General features: G+C 40.9%; 2 protein-coding genes across 2 annotated transcripts; one reads left to right on the top strand and one right to left on the bottom strand.

Moving 5' to 3' along the window:
• Positions 1–472: 472 nt before the first annotated feature.
• Positions 473–1,631, bottom strand: LOC141594189 (uncharacterized). Its single transcript, XM_074414356.1, has one exon. It carries the CDS (start codon positions 1,398–1,400, stop codon positions 525–527), a length of 876 nt encoding a protein of 291 aa, XP_074270457.1. The 5' UTR covers positions 1,401–1,631; the 3' UTR covers positions 473–524.
• Positions 1,632–2,116: 485 nt separating this feature from the next.
• LOC141594813 (protein FAR1-RELATED SEQUENCE 5-like) lies at positions 2,117–4,372 on the top strand. The gene is made up of 4 exons (XM_074414802.1): positions 2,117–2,213; positions 2,893–3,055; positions 3,146–3,827; positions 4,166–4,372. The coding sequence occupies exons 1-4, from the start codon at positions 2,117–2,119 to the stop codon at positions 4,370–4,372; spliced, it is 1,149 nt and encodes a 382-aa protein (XP_074270903.1).
• The last annotated feature ends 15,320 nt before the right edge of the window (positions 4,373–19,692 follow it).

Below are 19,692 nucleotides of genomic sequence, written 5' to 3'. Positions count from 1 at the left end.
CTAAACAAACATGATTCTATTGATCAATTGGAAAGTAGTGTTGTTGCCCTGAAATCGGCCTATGGAATTGCATGTGCAGAAAAAAGGCATATGCGGGTATACACTTATATGTAGTGTCAGACAGTAGACATTGATGGTAATTTGATTAGCATCACGAAGCAAATACATCGGATCAGGTTTGTTTGCTATTCAGAACTTCGTTGTGTCTTCTGTGAAACAAGGTACCTGTTTTTCCCATGGGTTCTTGGATGGTAAAGAAAAGGGCAGTCAAACAGAAAGGCAAGTTAGAAGACCGAGTAATCGAAAAAATAATGTTTTATTGCATATAAGAATTTTACAAACACATCAACAAATTCAATTCAATTCAATGATATACTACAATCAGAAATGAACAAATGAAATCTAATCAAATCTAGAATCATTAATAATAACAACTGTCTTAACTGACAGATTCTAAATTAGGGCATACCTAATCATCAATACTAATCCTAACTAAGACCTACCTAATTAAACTTCAATTTGCATCATTGGCATTCGACGTCAATATTCTTAAGTACTTCAGTGAGATTGAAACTTTGCCTTCTTGCTTGAGAATTATGACAGAATTGAGGGGTAAGAGTTTGAGCATTGAATCCAAAATCAATACTTTCAATTTCACTTTCAATTTCAGAAAAGAAATCAAACAGTTGGGCACCATGGCTTGCATCAACCGCCTCAAAGTCGATATTTTCCAATAATTCAGGACAGTTATCAGAGAATACAGGGCTGGCAATAGCATTGTTGCATCCAAAATCAACACTCTTAATTACATCAAAGAGGCTGCCAAAATCAGCATCAATCGCCCCAACATCGGAACTTTCTGATATTTCTTGACAGTAATCAGACAACTTAGGGCTTGGACTTGCATAATTGCATTCATAATCATTGCAATTAATTACATGAGGGAAATCAAAACTTTCCTGATTGAAGATTTCAGTCGATTGTTCACCAACCCTCGAAGCCACCTGCGTCTTTAGCCCTTCAAGAGCCTCCTTAAATTTCTCCAGATCCTCCAAATTCATATAATCAATGGGGGTTTCCCACCAATTATTATTACCATCACCAACATCGTTCCGAAAGTTATCATCTTTTCGAGTATCGTCGAGGAAACGATTAACGACAGTATCAACAGAAGGGTACCCGACGGAAAAGGGTTTCCCACCGACAGAAAAAGTAATGGCGGCAAAGTGAGTGTTGGGAAACTGAGAACAGAGCTGTGAACACTTACCGAATAACCCATTTCGACGCTTAGAGAAGGTAACTTGGCGTGAATTCTTATCGACGATACGGGTTATCGGGATCTTCTGCTTTCCCTTACTGGTTCTCTTCTGTTGCAGCTGATCACAAGTTGTTGTCTTCATGTTTTAGGAAATTTTTTATGAATTCAAGTTGACGGAAGTGGTACTGTAAATTAGTTGAACTTAGTATATGAAATTGTGGTAATTATATGAAGTAGATTGATTGATGGGTAGAAATTATTTGATGAAATTAACGGATATTTGTGATTAACATACAACAATTTTGGAAACTAATTTGAATTTCAAGCGCGTTTTTTCTTAAGGTTGCCAGGTTGGAGATGACCGTTGTATATCCCGCCGGCGCCATATACATCCCCAATTTTAATAAATTGATTTAATTAGTTCACAAATTCTCCCTTATGATGGAAATACCCGTCGCAAACTTGCGACGGGTCAATTACATACCATATTTTTCGCGGGTCGGGAAACATGGTATAGACAACGCACTGTTGATCATTTATCGCATTTTGTACGTGTGTACTTTGCATGACACTTATTGTCAATTATTTGCAATAAGTCCTCATTGCCTTTAATGTCATATATCTCCATATCTCTCTCATTAATGCTACACTTTCTTCTTCACTCTCCTGCGTCTTCTTCTTCAGTTCCAAATTGTGATCCTTCTCATTCAAATGAGTCTATTGTTCAACATTTTTAAGAAACCCCAAAAAAATAAATCCCATTAAAATCTTGCTTGTGTTGAAAATTATATATGCGTCTTAAAAATCAGTTGTGAAAATTTACATTCATAACATCTCAAAAAGGACTTCTTGCAAATAATGGCTGACGAAAATGGAGCCTTAATTGACGTTACTATGATGGACGAAGATAATGATTATGTCATCATTCAAGGAGGGTTTACGGATAATAGTAAAGGTATGTATAATTAGGACACATTTTTAATGCTTACAACAGAATGTTCACATTTCTTTCACAAGGGTGTTTACTTTTGGGGCAAATGTCAACTGTCAACTAGAATAAGGCATATAATGTAAAATGCAGTTGTTGTGTTGTATTTTATTCATGTCAATACTTTTCCTTCTCATGTGATCCACTTAACTAGATTATGGCAGTTCATGTAAATGCACATGTTGGTATTCATAAAGGTCTACACTTTTAGTTCAAATGTTACCTTGTCAACTATAGAAAGACAGATAATGGAATTTGCAATTGTTGTTTAGTATTGTATTCATGTCTATATTTGTTTGGCAAATGTCACCCTGTCAACTAGACTATCTCAGTTTGCAATTGTTATTTAGTAATGTATTGATGTCCATACCTTATGGGCAAATGTCACCCTGTCAATTAGACTATCTCAGTTGGCACTTGTTCTTTAGTATTGTATTGGTGTCTATACCTTTTGGGCTAATGTCACCCTGTCAATTTGACTTTCTCAGTTTGAACTGACAAAATATAGTGTATTTCTGTCTATAGTTTTTGGGCAAATGTCACCCTTTGAACTTCACTATCTAAGTTCATTTTAATGCACTTGTTCTTTTGTATTTGATCAATGGCCATACTTTCTTATCTAATGTGACCCTGTCAACTTCATTAGGTATTGATTATTCCAAGTCACTATCGGGGAGGACAACAGATAAATGGGAAGAGATCTACGAGATGTATCTGAAACACTCACAGGCTATTGGTTTCAGCATTAGGAAAGCAACTTCTCATAGAGCAAACGGGCCTGGCACACCTGAAATCGAGAGATACTTTGTGTGCTCATGTGAATGAAAACATGGGAATGGTTTACCTCATATTGCTCTTAACCAATCTAGGAATGTCGCAATCACGCGGTGCGAATGCAGAGCTGGCCTAAGGTCGCAATTAAACGAGGATGGGCAGTGGGAAGTATTGCAACATATCACAGTTCACAACCATGCATTGACTCCGACACAGTGGCAGCAGCATCACCGATCGGAAAGGCGAATAAGCGGTGCCGAGGCAGAGACTATTAGGGCTCTGACAGAAGCGTTAGTCCGCCCATCTGTTCAATACAAGGTGGCGACTGTTGCAGCGGGAGGTGAATCATTTGTTGGACACACAAAGAGGGATCACATTAACTTTGTACATAGGCTGAAGAGTAAAGCGATTGAGGGCGATGATGCAGCGACACTTGTTAATCTTTTAACGAAAAGACAAGCGGAAGACCCTGGTTTCTTCTTCCGTGTGCAATTCAACGAAGAAGGGAGGCTATGCCACCTATTCTGGTGTGACTCAATGATGAGGGAGGATTATCGATTGTATCATGATGTACTTATCTTTGACACAACGTACCGCACCAATAGGTACAATCTTATATGCGGTGCCTTTGTCTGTATAAACAACCACTCGTCCAATGTGATGTTTGGGTGTGCTTTTCTATCGGACGAGAAAGAAGAATCATTTCAATGGTTGTTCAACGTGTTTAATGAAGCTATGGGTGATGATCTCCGTCCTGTCTCCATTTTCACCGACCAAGACAAAGCAATGAAAAACGTTCTTGAAGCGGTATTTTCTGTTTCAATTCTTAAATTTCGCACATGATCCAACAATCCTTTAATATGTGACCACTGAGGCTATGTTTTGTCAGTAATAATTGTAATGTCAACATTTAGGATAAATTTGGTCACAATTTCGTCAGTAATATATCACCATGTCAACTGAGGTTAATAGATATTTGACATGTCAACATAATTCCAATATGTGATGACATGTAATACCGTTTAATTATTGTCACAAAGTTTAGACATTTGACCATATTTAGGACTTATGTTTACACTAATATCAATTCCAGAGATATAAACATCTACCCTCGAGATGGTAACACTATTTTCTATGTTGAGCAGGTGTACCCACAAAGTAGACATAGGCTATGCCAATGGCATATCCAACAAAATGCCATCTCTCACTTTGGAACTTTGAAGCATGATAGGCCAATCCAGAATATGTTCAACCAATGCCTCAATGGTTGCTTTATTGAAACTGAATTTGAAGCGACTTGGCGAATTATGATGACAGAGTATGGCCTCGATAACCACCCATGGTTCAACTGACTTTACAACCTACGAACCAAATGGTGCACTGCGTTCAATAACATGTACTTTTCAGCGGGTATTCTATCTTCGCAAAGGAGCGAGAGCACAAACCATGCAATGGGTTTTCAAGTTTCAAAAACAACTTCAGTTACCGAATTCTTTGGTATATACGAAACAACTGTCCGGAGATGGAGAGAAGAGGAGGAGCTGAAAGAATTCAACTGTATTAGAGCGACCCCGACCTCCGTGTTCCCCCTTGTGGACCTCTTGCAACATGCCTCACAGATTTACACTCTACATCTGTTTCGTGTTTTTGAGAAAGAGTTTGGCCTTGCCATGGGTACCCGTGCATCTATTATACAATCCGAGGATTCTACCCTATTGTACAGGGTCCACACTGGCGGCAACGAGGGATCATCCCATCACGTGACCTATGATTGCGGGAACCACCTAACTGAATGCACTTGTAGGAAGTATCAAGTGATGAGTGTTTTATGCAGTCACATCATTAGGGTCCTCCACATGCACTCTGTCCAGGAAATCCCGTCTGCATATATTCGAAGACGGTGGACAAAGTTCGCAAAGACTGAGGTGTGGAATTGTTTACTCCCGGCAGACATACGCCGAAGCGCTGCAAACGAGGTTGTGAATTGGCGACGTTCAATGTTTACAAATGTCAACAATCTGATAACAAAGAGCCAGAGCGTTAAAGAGGCTAGGTCAATTGTCGAGAACTTCTATGGTACGGCCAACGCTGAAGTGACCTCTGTACTTCAAAACCTTTCTATGGACGCGGACCATAACACTCAACCATCTGAAGACCGTGCTGTTTTAGACCCCGTTCGATGTACGACGAAAGGGAGAAGGCAAAGGAAGAAAAGGGCCCTCGGTAAGAAGAAAAGAGCGAAGAAAACCAATGACAACGCCCAGTTCAATGCTGATTCCTACACGCCAGTACCGCGGCTCCTGTGAGTGCTTGAGTTGTTCTAACAGTTTCACCTTTTGAGACCGACACCTACCTACTATGTATCATTTTGGCGCAATAACTATGTCGTCTCTTATTTTTTATTTTAAAATTATGTTAAGAATGATGTACACGTGACCATTATTGCATAATTTGGGACCTTTTCTTATGTGGTAATATAATGGTATTGCATGTATTGCAGTATATATATCAAAAGTGGAAAAATATTCCCAATCTAAGTTTTTCCTCTCCAAAATGTCACCATAAATTAATTGATAACATAATAGCAAAATATGGTCACAGAATTGGAGAATGATGTACACGTGACCATTATTGCATAATTTGGGACCTCTTCTTATGTGGTAATATAATGGTATTGCATGTATTGCAGTTTATATATCAAAGTGGAAAAATATTCCCAATCTAAGTTTTTCCTCTCCAAAATGTCACCATAAATTAATTGATAACATAATAACAAAATATGGTCACAGAATTGGAGGTGTAATGTGTAAAATTTTTGTATTTTTATAGGACCTTTAATCTTTCATTTCATTAGATGGCCGGCCTCCTGATTAGTGGTCATCTTTTACGTGGTAACATAATGGCAGAACATATGAACATGTAATAAAGGGTGTATGCTTGAGACTGCCAACATAATAAGAGACTATGTGAACATTTTACCAAATACGCATGTATGTCATTAAACTTCCAGCTGTTTATGTTGCCATTGCTGATGGATATGGTATCATAAGTACTATAACCACACACATTCTTACCAAAAGTCTTACTTGGCATATCAGATTCTAATAACCAACATCAATCCGTCTTTGCTTGTTTATGACGGAGATGCTACACTTCCAAAATAAAAGTTATTCACCAAATTTACAAGCTAAGAAAACGGACATGTCCAAAATACGAGGCCATAAACATCACCCAAAATGAGGCCCTACATAATTCGTCTTCCAAAATACAACAAACTGAATCTCATAAACATCACTACTTAGGCTGTGCAGTAGCCTTCCTTCCCCTGCTGCGCGTGTTAGTCTGGGTCATTCTCTGACTTGGTACGACAATCTCATCAAGTCCAAGTGAAAAAGATGGTGGATGAACCATTTCGACATCAATCAAGGCGTCCAACTTCTCTCCAAGTGCATTCCAGGCAGCAACAAACTCTGGATTCGCCAACGCCTGTGTGAACGACCCTTGCGACTGCGAGCCTGAAGCTCCACTAGTCATCTCACTGGACTTGGACTAAAGTTCCACACCACTCTCGTCATGGGCTCCTAACTCTTGCATCAGGCTCTTGTGGATAACATTTACCACACTAAGATTCCGCCTTGTTGTCATCCAATTACGGACGCGGACCTATAGAATATGCAAAAACGTTAGCAGTGTTTATAAATGGTCACATTTTAGCATTTTACCAAAAAACATTAATCAGAAAGCTATAAATTATACGTTAAAAAAACATGCAATAGTTGTAGAGAGAATCATACATCGTAGAACGTGGCCTGCAACTCTTCATCTGTGGGAACTCCGTCTGGTAGCGGTAGCTGGACAAAACGCAGTGGAGGGTTCCTTGAAGCTGGTTCGTTCTCAGTTGGCCTACGGTAAAGCCTCTTTGCCTGGTGCCTTGATACGGGATATGTCTGAAGTTCCCAAACGCCAATCCCGAATCCCTGATGATGGACGTAGGCTGCCACCTCTTGGGCCATTCTCTCCTTCAAGCGCTCGTAAGTCCAATGTTGGATAAGGGATAGACTAGTTTTCTCCGGCTCGCCCCACCACGTGCAGCGGTGGAAGTACATCATCTGCAGGAACATGAGACAACCGTCGACGTTCTTGGTGTTGTGGGTCCTCGAGGAATCGACGGCTGCGTTCAGACGTAGTAGCACCAACGAACACCAATCCCAAGTAGCAATGCTATCCACATCCTCCACGGCTTTCACAAGGCGAAAGTCAATACGGTTGTGCACAGTAGGTGCCAAGAATGCCCCCATGGCAAACACGACAAACAACTTTTTGAAATGAGGTCCTCCATCAGCCAGGGCCAACATCTCCTGCCTAACAGCGTCAAATGACAACTCATCCTGTTTGGACAGCTTGAAATGGTCACGCCAAACCTTGGCCACATCCTGATCGGTCCTCGCATCTATTTGTTTATCAGTACAAGGTAACATGAATGCATCTTACACATCGTGCCTCGTTAGGACAAACTGGACGTGCCGGTTAAAGAGGAACATCCGGGAGCTCGGATCATATTTACGCATCAACCAATTAACTATTTGATGGTAAAACGCATGCGTTTTTAGCTCTAGCAGGCCACCAAAGCCCATTTCCTCCACATCCTTCCTCTGAGACTCCGTCAACACACCAATCAAGTTGAATAACTGTCTCGGTGACCCATGGCCATCCACCTCTTTCTTTTTCCTATGAAGAATATAGAAACGACGACATGTTAATATGATAACTTAAATGACAACAAACTCAGCACATTTAAAGACAAATACAAACAACTCCACAAATACATCACACTTGACAACACTTTTGTTAATAATGTAAGGTACACATACTCTTTAACAAAAATGAAAACATTACAAGACACATTTAAAAGACACATAAAAATGACAACAAACTCAGTCCACTTTGTTACCATTTAATTTTGCTACAAAAATCTCATAAATGGTTACTCAATGAGTGAAGACACATAAAAAATAACAACAAAATTCCACAAACTTGTCACCATTTTGAAACAATGTTGTTAATAGTGTCTGCTACATACTATTTCAATAAAAAAACGCTGACATCAAATGAGTAACACACATAACAAAATGTCAACAAATATACCCAACTATGTCACCCTTATCATTTCATAACAATTTACCGACATTTAACTCAGAAAGCAAACATTAGAATACCAACCCACATACCAATATGACAGGAAATTTCGGCCATCTTGTCCACATTTTTACCATTGTTGTTAACAGTATAAGACTAACATACATACCAACAATGTATCATTTCATTACAAAAATAACAACAAATTTATATCACGACAAACACCTCACAAATGGTTACTCAATGACTGAAGACACATCAAAATTAACAACAAAATTCCACAAACATGTCACCTTCCACGGGAGCAAAATATAACGACATTAAGAGTCACACAAACCAAAAATGTAAACAAATCCACCCATTATGTTACCCTTTTCATTTCATTACATTTTACCAACATTTGAACACCCAAATAGTAAACAAACATAAAAAATTACAACTGTCAAAATTTTTTACCAATATGACAACAAATTTCGGCATCTTGTCAACATTTTTACCATTGTTGTTAATAGTATAACTTACTTTCAATGTCAACACATTATAAGACTAACACACATACCCAAAATGTATCATTACATTAAAACAATGTCAACAAGTTCAGCCCAATTGTTTTCCATTTTATATCACCACAAACATCTCACAAATGGTTACTCACTAACTGAAGACACATCAAAATTAACACCAAGAATTGTAGATACCTCATTTCTGCACCCCTCGCAAACCACCCGGTGATGATTGGGCCGCATGTTTGGTACGCGGAACGATTTGTGACAGTTCGTAAGTTTATCGTCAAGTGATTGTTCAAACACTGATGTCTACCTCATAGTTGTCATCTACGCGCCGATACGGTTGTTTTGACAGTAGTTAGAGTACATTTGGAGTCCGGGCCTAAAATCGTCTTCATTTTCTGATAACCGTTAAATCCCGAGTTAGAATGTTCTGGAATGTTCCGGATATTTCTATTCCATATTTTATAAATATTTCACAATCTTTTAATCTTTGGTAAACAATTTCCCGTAATATTCATACAAGATATTAAGGAAAACCAAATTTATCCGTCATTCCATAACTTAAACACGGAAATCTTTCTTCCGCAGAGGAAAAACCACTTGGGAACAGACGCAGCAGGTGTTGCGCCTCTTCCAAGAGACGCAGTGACTGCTGCGCCTCTTCCCAGGTCCTTTTCTGCGTATTTTTCGTATCTTTTCATATCTTTTCGAGATTCACTTCCAAAGTCTCTCCGAAAACCTTATTCCTTCACGTGATTAGTATAAATAGGAGCCTTCGCTCCTCATATTTCTCACGCGAGTGTCCGCCCTTCTCTTCTCCCTTTGCATTCTAGACCGTTGTTCTTACTTTTTGGCGTCTACGTGCTTGAACATTCGACCACGTAAGCTCGGATCCTTCTGAGTACCAGCCTCGTTTGCATGACCGACCAATTTGACCAACTACACACTAATCAACTTAATTAATCTTAATCGTTTTCCTCTTACGAGGGCACTTTCGTCTACATTCGAGTCGAGCATCACTAATCGTAAACTTAGTTCATCTCGTTTCGTCAAACATGTAAGTCTGAAAGGGTAAATATTTCTTTTATTATTGTTATTTACCTTTTTGTATCATTAATGTAAGGTTTATGTCGAAAACACCTCTTAAAACCGATTTCTAAAACCTCGTGTAAAACCCTTTTTTTACGGATTTCCAGAAGACAAACCGTCGAGAAAGGACGCAAGAATCGCCGCCTCTTTGAAGGAGCGCGCGATGCTCTGCTGCGCCTCTTCGTGAGGCTGCCGCAGTTCCTGCTTCCTTTCTTCTTCCTTCGTCCTCTGTAATTCGACAATTTTTATTCGTTATCATTTGTTTTCCTTAATTCTTTGATACGATAGCATAATAATTTCACATGTACATAAATCATCATCATTAATACGTCTAATTCATCGTTAAATTCGACTTAAATCCCTTATAATCCAATATTTGCGGGTTTTCGTCATTAAAATCAATCCGGGTTGTAGGAAATTCGATTCGTTCATATCGGGTTTCTGGAATTCGATTTTTGATATATTTTCATCTGTCTATTGCCGTTTTCGTCATTAATTTGTCATTAATTCGTCATATTTAACCTATTTTGTTCACCCATGTCACTAATCAATCGTTCATCCATGTAAATAATTCGTCTTAAATCCGTCTCATCCATGTTTTATTGCTTTTATGACCATCAATCACATGTAAATAACCTGATAATCACTTCCATCCGAGTAAATATCGTAATTAATCATTTAAATTCACCAATTTACATTAACGATTTGCAGTTCCGGCTTCACAGCCAGAACTCACCCTTGGAACAGACGCAAATGATCGGCGCGCGCCTCTTCCAAAGGGCGCGATCTGCTGCTGTTCCAGGTTGATTTCCTCTCGAACTTCCGTTCGCCTTGACCTAGTTTATTAGCTTACGTATAATTGACTATTAATCGTATTATCGCCTACTGATCTGTTCGTTAATTCTTTCTTTTATTCTTTTTCTCAATTTATCCGCTTTAAAGGTATTTTCGACATAAATCAATGAACCCGATGTAATTATTGTAATTTTCATTATTGTAATTTTGTTTATTGTATTTGTCATGTTTCTTGCATCATTTGTATGCCTTCACATGTAATTGAGCACTAAATCCTACTTCGACATTAATTGTATGCTAAATTACGTGTTAACCGACTTAGTCTAATCTTCACATGCTAGGATTAAAACTTGGGTGTTGCATTGCATGGATATAATCGACGATATATCGAGTATAGATGATGTCCCTAATCATTAGTAGAGGCCGCTATCGAGGTGGGCGGGATTAAGTGTTCGATCAAAAGAGCTTCCTAATACGTACTCTCACCCCTTACTCTAGATCTCGGTGAACATTCGTGTTCATTGGCATCCATGAGAGTCATTCTAGACATATAATGCTAAGGGTAACGAGTTCTTGGTGTTCATGTCTCTACTTTGTGTCTTGACATGGCACGAGGTATTCGAACGGTTTCCAATTTTCCACAATAAATTGGTGGCGACTCCACAAAATGCAAACGCTTGTTCTCCTCCCAAGCGCCCCCATGGGCCCATTGTCCACAGTTTGGCGACTCCGTTGGGGATAATACACTTACGTGTAGCCAAAAGGGTGAAACTTGAACAAGGTTAGGGAATAGTTTGTACAAGACAATTGTCGGTTTTCATAACTCGGTCTTCCTAGACCGTTTATTCGGCCTTCCTAGGCCCAACCCAACCCACTCGACCAATCGTCCCGTCTAAACGGTCCTAATTATTATTTGGGCCTAAGGATGGATAACGATTGACGTCATCCGTACCATGATGCTTACTCTTGTTTGTATCAAGGACTTTCACTACTTGAGGAAATGGACTAGGAATCGGCCTTACTCTTGTTTGGTACGAGCCTCTCCACAGACTTCAGGTTTGATTGTTCGGTATGGCAACCCGCCCTTTAAGCCAAAACCTTTTTAAATGCACTCAGCATCCCGTTATAATGTTTGTATAAATGTTTGTACCTTACGTGATCACCGTTTCTAAACGAAACCCTGACGATTTTTGTAAAATCAAAATCCTTTTTAAATGAAAATTTCGAAAAAGGCCCATAAATAGCGCAAAACCGAGTCGAAACTCTGTCCGTTTGTCGAGTTAACTTTCGGGTCCAAGCCCATTTCAAAACCTCACTTCGAGTCCACTCCTACAACTACACTATAGTTGACTAGGATATACATTTTCAAACCTTTGTCTTTTCTTCAAAGCTCCCTCAACACAAGTGGCACACACCCACTTCACAAGTCAAAACATTTCTTCTCTTAGTAAGTGTGTTAGGATGGTCGATCGTGTTTTGATTCATCGTCGATCTCTTATCCAGTTTTCAAGATGCCTGAAACAAGTGACGTGAACTTCAATCAAATTCAAGATGGTAATGATCGAATCCTAGCCGTACTAGCTCAAATCCAAGTTACCCAAGACCAAGTGTATGATCACCTTGACACCATCGAGGGCCGAATCTATGCCGTAGAAACGAGGATTCCTCCTCGAGAAAGTGAATTCGTTGATGACTTCGTGAATGACTTCAGGGACGACAGCCCTCCCATGGGTGTAACTGCAGCTGAGAAAAGGCTCCAATACTTAGAGGAGCAATTGATGTATCTTAAAGGGGATGACATTTATAGGGAGAATAATCGCAAGTATGAGGCCGTCAATTCCAAATTGCCAACCAACTTCAATATGACGGATATCCCTAAATTCAAGGGGCACGAAAACCCTTTGAACCACATCCGTGCCTTCAAGGATTACATGTCTATCAAAGGCATCAAACCTGAGATGTTCTTAAGGATCTTTCCTTCATCTCTTGACACCATCCCAAAGAAATGGTTCTACTCTTTAGGACACAAGAAGATCGCCACTTGGGAAGATGCCGCAATCGAGTTTTCTAAGCAATATGTGGATAATGCTGAGATCCAAGTTAACATGCGCACTTTAGAGGTTCTTACCCAAAATGACAAAGAAGGATTCACCGACTTCCTAAGTAGGTGGAGGAAGACTAGTACCCAACTAGTTGAATGCCCGGATGAGGCTACCCTTGTGGAGAAGTTCGTGGATAATCTCAAACCCATCTATGCCAATCATTTAAGGTACCAAAACATCAAAACTTTCAAGGACTTAACCGTACTAGGAACAAGGATTGAAGATGACATCCGTAAAGGGCTCTTGTCCAAAACGGTAGGTCGAGGATATCAAGGCTCAACAAGTCGTTCATACGGCTCCACTAGCAAGACCGATGAGGTTAACCTTCTCGAGCTATCCAAGAAAAGTACCCCACCAAGGAAATTCACAAATCTTGGGGACACTTACTCCAACGCTCTTAAGAGGTTAATGAAACAAAGCAAACTCCAACCCATAGGACCTACTCCCGACCCCGAAAAGAAATCCAAATTCTGGGACGAGAACTCGTACTGTGAATACCATAGGGGCAAGGGGCATGACACAGAAAAATGCTACAAATTGAAAAATGTGCTTCAAGACATGATTGAGGATGGTCGACTACCAATACCGCCGGGAGGTAAACCCAATAACACTCAGAACCCTCTTGGGATTCTAGTGATCACAAGTGAAGAATCTACCTTTGATTGTTCACACCTAATTTCTCCAATTGAAGATGAGATCTACGCGATCGAGAATGAAGGGTTCTACTCCACCATCTCCCCTACCATTTCCGACTTCATCACATGGGCAAGGAGTGTGGATAGGCAAGTCTGGGAATTAGAAAATCATACAATTAGAAGACGAGATCATGAGAATGAGGGAACTAGCTACAATAAATGGAGTATGGGCCGATGACGATGATGACGAGCATCTCATTGAACACTCCCTAGTCAAGGAAATAGTCCAAAATGGTGAAAACCAAGACGTGGACCACCTAACTCGTTCGGGGCGTCCATATCAAAACACTACTCAAAACGGTCCGACCAACGTTGTCACACCAAATGATAACGAAGATGACTCCACTGATCATTTGCTCAAGCAATTACAGAAGACAAAGGCTTATCTTTCAGTCTGGCAACTAGTAGCAAGCTCATTCCCACATCGCCAAGCTTTACTGCAAGCTTTGGCCAAACTAAATGTAGCACATAACTCCACACCCGAAGATGTAGTCAACTTGGTCTTCCAAGAATCACCAAAGCTAAGTAATCCTATTACTTTATCAGATGAAGATTTGCCACCTTTTGGCGCTAGTCACAACTTGGCTCTTTACATCACTGTCATTTGTCTAAAGAAGAATGTGCCAATGACCTTGGTAGATGATGGCTCCGCGGTCAACGTCATACCCCTCAAAACGGCATACACATTAGGCATGAAAGAGTCGGATTAGACCCCTACCAATCAAGGTGTTCGCGCATATGATGGTACACGACGAAAGGTAGTAGGACTCGTTAACCTAACCATAGCCACAGGGCCAATCGAGCGAAAGGTTAACTTCCAAATAGTGGACATTGAAGCTTCCTTCAACATACTCCTAGAAAGACCTTGGATTCACGCTTCCAAAGCGGTGACATCCACCCTTCATCAAAAGATCAAGATCCCACTAAATGGCAAAGTGGTGACGATCACTTCGTCATCCATCAAGGCAATAATCGAAAAGAAGTCGAACAATCAAGTCCTGTCAGATCCAGTATATGAACTTGGGGGCTTCCAAAGCATAAGTGTCATAGAAAGCGAATTGGCACCCTTATACTACAATCCCTACTCCAACTTAGTGGTCAACCACATACTCAAATCCCAGGGATACTTCCCTGGAATGCCTTTAAACCTTATCTGAAGAAACACCTTCGCACTATACAAGGAAGGCAACTAAAAAAGGATACCACTTGGACTAGGGTACAAACCCACCAAAGAGGAAGTTCTCGAGATGCTTGCTCAAGTTCAAAACCGTAAGTACGTAGGAGTCCAAATGCGACCCTATCTCCCTACCCTAAATGGATACTTTGTTAAGGAGGAAGTCTAGAACTCTTTCACGGATTTCCCGAGCCTTGGCATTATCTCGAAAGGAAGCTAACCGGAATCGAGATCTTTCACGATTGCTACTTCATCCTTTCAGAAACGGTTCCTACCGTCAAAACCCGTCAAGCACCTTGCTTAGACGAACAAGCTGTTAGTCTATTGTTTGGAGAAGATCGATTTGTTAGAGCCGCGCAGGATGAGATCATTACCATGATACTTCAAGACGGTCACTTCAACCCTACCGCGTTAATCACAGAAACAAACGCGAATCAGCAGAAAGGATGGAGAAAATCAATCAAGTGGACCAACAATCAAGGAAGAATCCTCAAGTTCACCACTGGAGAAGGAGAGATGTTCAAAGGAGAAACAGAAGACGATGAATTCGAGTTAGAGTCAGAGTCTAGAGAAGTCGCTAAGGAGTCTCCTCCTGTCGTCATCCCCATTCCCTTTGTTTCTCCTAGCTTAGCCTCAAATAGTAATGATGTTCGGAAATGTCCCAACAACTGTCTCTTTACCGCCACTGACCACAGATCAGATGGCTTATTTGTTTCAACTCTTCTCAAACTTTAATATGAATAAATCAGGTTCTGCTTACTCTTTATGTTATCTTAGAGTGCAATTCTGTTTACGATGATACTGAGGATGACCAAGACCCGGACTCAATTGAAATACCTCCCTACGTAGCCAAAGAAATACTACAGGAAGGGGAAGGGGGACCGGTAATAGAGAATACCGAACCCATCAATGTAGGAATCGAACTAGAACCCCAAGAACTTAGGATAGGGATTACCTTGAGCTCTACCGAAAGGGCCGACTTCATAGACCTCCTACACGAGTTCAAAGACGTTTTGGCGTGGTCCTACAAAGACATGTCAAGGATCGACAGGGATATCGCCGAACATAGAATCCCGATTAAGCCAGGTTTCAAGCCTGTAAAACAGAAGCTTCGTCGAATAAGAACGGAATGGGCTCTCAAGATTAAGGAAGAAGTCGATAAGCAATTCAAAGTCGGGTTCATCAAAGTTTCAGAGTATTCTGACTGGGTAGCCAACATAGTACCTGTACCCAAAAAGGATGAGAGAATCCGTGTTTGTGTTGATTTTAGGGACTTAAACAAAGCAAGTCCTAAAGACGACTTCCCTCTACCACATATCGACATATTGGTGGACAATACCGCAGACCACGCATTACTATCCTTCATGGATGGGTATGCGGGTTATAACCAAATCAAGATGGCCATAGAAGACATCCATAAGACCGCCTTTATCACTCAATGGGGAACCTATTGCTATACGGTAATGCCATTTGGGTTAATTAACGCTGGAGCTACATATCAACGCACCGTAACTACACTCTTACATGACATGATGCACAAAGAAGTTGAGGTATACGTAGACGACATGATTGTCAAGTCCAAGGATAGAGAGGGGCATATTGCAAACCTTCGCAAATTTTTCGCAAGGCTACGAAAGTACAACATGAGGCTCAATCCTCAGAATTACGCATTTGGAATAACATCGGGTAAACTCCTGGGATACGTCGTTAGCCAACGAGGTATAGAAATAGACCCTTCCAAGATCAAGGCTCTGATCGAAATGCCACAACCTTAAACAGAAAAAGAAGTCCGAGGATTCCTTGGAAAAGTGCAATATATAAGTCGATTCATATCGAAACTCACCATGATTTGTGAGCCTATCTTCAAGAAGCTCAAGAAAACAGACCACGCCATGTGGGATGATGATTGTCAAAAGGCATTTGACCGAATCAAAGAGATATTGGCTAAACCACCAGTGTTCATGCCACCTCAACGGGATCAACCTCTTGGTTTATATCTCACAGTAACCGAAACAGCCATGGTGCCATGCTAGCTCAAACCGTAGGAAAAGAAGAAAAGGGCTATCTACTACCTTAGTAAGAAGTTCTTGGAGTACGAATGCAAATACTCACAACTCGGAAAGACATGCCTCGCTCTTGTGTGGGCGACGAAGAAGCTACGCCATTACATGCTTAGGTACTCCGTCAAAATATACTCCAAAATGGATCCAGTCAAATACCTCTTCGAGAAACCCGTCCTCAACGGACGCCTAACTAGATGGACTTTGATGCTCTCAGAGTTCGATCTCAAGTACGTGCCCCTGAAAGTTATAAAAGGGCGCGCCGTTGCCAAATTCTTTGCATAAAACCCCATCAATGATGCACAAACAATAGATACTTGGTCATTTCCAGACGAGGATATACTCCAAACTGATGTAGACTCCTGGGACCTTTACTTTGATGAGGTATCAAACTTAAAAGGATTTGGAATATGAGTGTTGCTCATTTTTCCTGAAGGCGAGCATACACCAATCTCTGTCAAACTCGACTTCGAGGTGACAAACAACGCTGCAGAATACGAAGCTTGTCTCATTGGACTACAAGCGGCAGTGAGCCTAGGCATTAAAAACCTCCGAGTACATGGGGATTCATCCCTGATCATCAATCAAGTTACGGGATCTTGGAAAATCCAAAGCGAAAACCTAGCACTTTATCAAGCCAGAATAGACCAAGTTGCCCAATTCTTTGATCACGTGACCTATCTACCCCTACCTCGGGAAGAAAATCAATTTGCAGATGCTCTTGCAAAACTTGCATCTCTAATTAATATGCCAGATGACATGGTGGAAATGCCTTTATGTATCGAACGACGGTCAGAGCCAGCTTATGTCCACCAAATCACCGACGAGGAGGAAATCGCACAGGAACCCTGGTTCCAAGCAATCCTAAATTTCAAGTTCAACGGTACCTAACTACCTATCCACCGGATATGGACAAAAGGGGACAACGTGTTGTACGCCTACTAGCTTCCCAATACGTTCTCATGCAAGGAGAGCTATACAAAAGAACACCTCTTGGTGTAATCCTACGTTGCCTTGATCATTCACAGGCACGGAAAGTGATGGAAGAAGTCCACGATGGAGAATGCGGTCCTCACATGAGTAGGCCCATGATGGCAAAGAAGATCACACGTTTGGGGTATTATTGGACCACAATGGAATCCGATTGCATCAAATACGTAAGACATTGCCACAACTGCCAAATATTCGGGAATGTACAACATGTCCCTCCTTCATTGCTCTATACGATGACATCTCCTTGGCCATTTTCTGCCTGGGGAATTGATATAATCGGGAAGATAACCCCAACCGGAATGGGAGGTCACTGTTTCATCCTAGTGGCAATCGACTATTTCACCAAATGGGTAGAAGCGGCTTCCTACACTAGTCTCACGGCTAAAAACGTGGCAAAGTTCATACAAAACAACATCATCTGTCGATACGGTTGCCCACATGAGATCATTAGTGATAATGGATCACATTTCCAAGCTGAGACTGAGCAATTGCTAGCCAAGTACAAAATTAGGCATCACCACTCTTCGCTCTATAGACCACAGACTAATGGCGCGGTAGAGGCAGCAAACAAGAACGTTGTCACAATTCTCAAGAAAATGATTGACAACTATCAAGATTGGCCAAGCAAGATACCCTTTGCTTTGTGGGGATATCGCACATCTGTTAGGACGCCCACTGGGGCCACTCCTTTCTATTTGACCTATGGCATGGAAGTTGTACAACCAGTCGAGTTAGAAATACCATCATTGCGTATCTTACTCGAAAGTCAAATCCCGGAAGCCGATTGGAAGAGGGATAGATATGAAGAACTCATCCTCCTGGATGAACGTAGGCTACGCGCCTTGCATAATGTCCAAACATACCAAGAACGTATCAAACGAGCCTTCGACAAATGGGTTAAGCCAAGAAACATTAAGGAAGGAGACTTGGTACTCAAGTCGGTTATAGCTCTTTTACCTGTCGATCCACGGGGAAAATTCAAACCTAATTGGGCCGGGCCATTTCTAGTCAAGTCCATACTTCCAGGGGGTGCGGTTAGAATCACAGACCTAGATGGGAATGAGTTTTCCAACCCGACAAACCTCGACCAACTAAAGCGGTATTATGCCTAGAATAGGAACAAAAACGCGCCTCGCGTAACCTCACGTGTCGCTCTTGTGACACTAAATAAACGGCCCCTGGCCAAGCTGAAATAAGCTAATGTCACTCTGCTCTTGCATTTTGACAAATTTGTCATCCTCATATCATCGAATAAACTAAATCTGCCTTGAGTAAAGCAAAAAGCTCATGCTTATTTTTTTCTAAAGTTCATTACAAGCTCTTGCTTAGAACAATTATTCTTTTACATTTACTCGAACTACGCGCAAGGGTTTGATTTCATTTTCTTAATGAATACGTAGGCAATCCTTCACAGGATACAACCCATTATTTCAAAATGTAAATAAAAGGACATTTGCATTGCATTTGGAATTCGACAAGAATAATAAATAGAAAATCACAAAGGTTTCATAACCAATTAACCTTTTTTATTTCATTCATTTTCTAATAATAATACGCTACATAATAAAAATAAAAATAGGCTAGGATTCTAAAAAACCCCACCCTTTTATTATACAATAATAATAATAATAAACAATAATAACGACTTGGGCTATTCCTCCATTTTGTCTCTGCCCTTGTCATTCTTGTCATACTTCTTGTCACGACCTCGAGCTGGACGCTCTTGCGCCACTTCGTACCTAATCACCAACGGTATTTCTCGAGGCCTAGACTTCCCATTCTTGTCAATCACTTTGTCCCTGACAGGAGAGGTCTTCGGTTTCTTCGAAGGATGAACAACTCGAAACCTGGCTTCCTCCTCTCCCTCAGTCAAATGCTTCTCTTTTTCCTTTTCCACCTCGCGCATCTTGTAATCAACGGGCTCGCGCTTCCTCAATCTCTCGCGCTCTTCCGGAGTAGTAGCTTTCCTCCATCGCAGATAAGAATCCGACACCCATAAGGCATTAGCAGAAGAGTTCAAGAACCACACGTTTCTTTGGGCCCATTTAATGGCCCACTCCCTTCGACTCTCAGTAGTAAGCGCCACGGCAGTCTGCGGGATGGCTTCAAGCTTCGGGAT

Source organism: Silene latifolia, chromosome 8, assembly GCF_048544455.1.
Source record: "Silene latifolia isolate original U9 population chromosome 8, ASM4854445v1, whole genome shotgun sequence".
NCBI lineage: Eukaryota > Viridiplantae > Streptophyta > Magnoliopsida > Caryophyllales > Caryophyllaceae > Silene > Silene latifolia.
The sequence above is the reverse complement of the archived record's forward strand: the minus strand, read 5'-3'. Positions and strand labels throughout refer to the sequence as shown.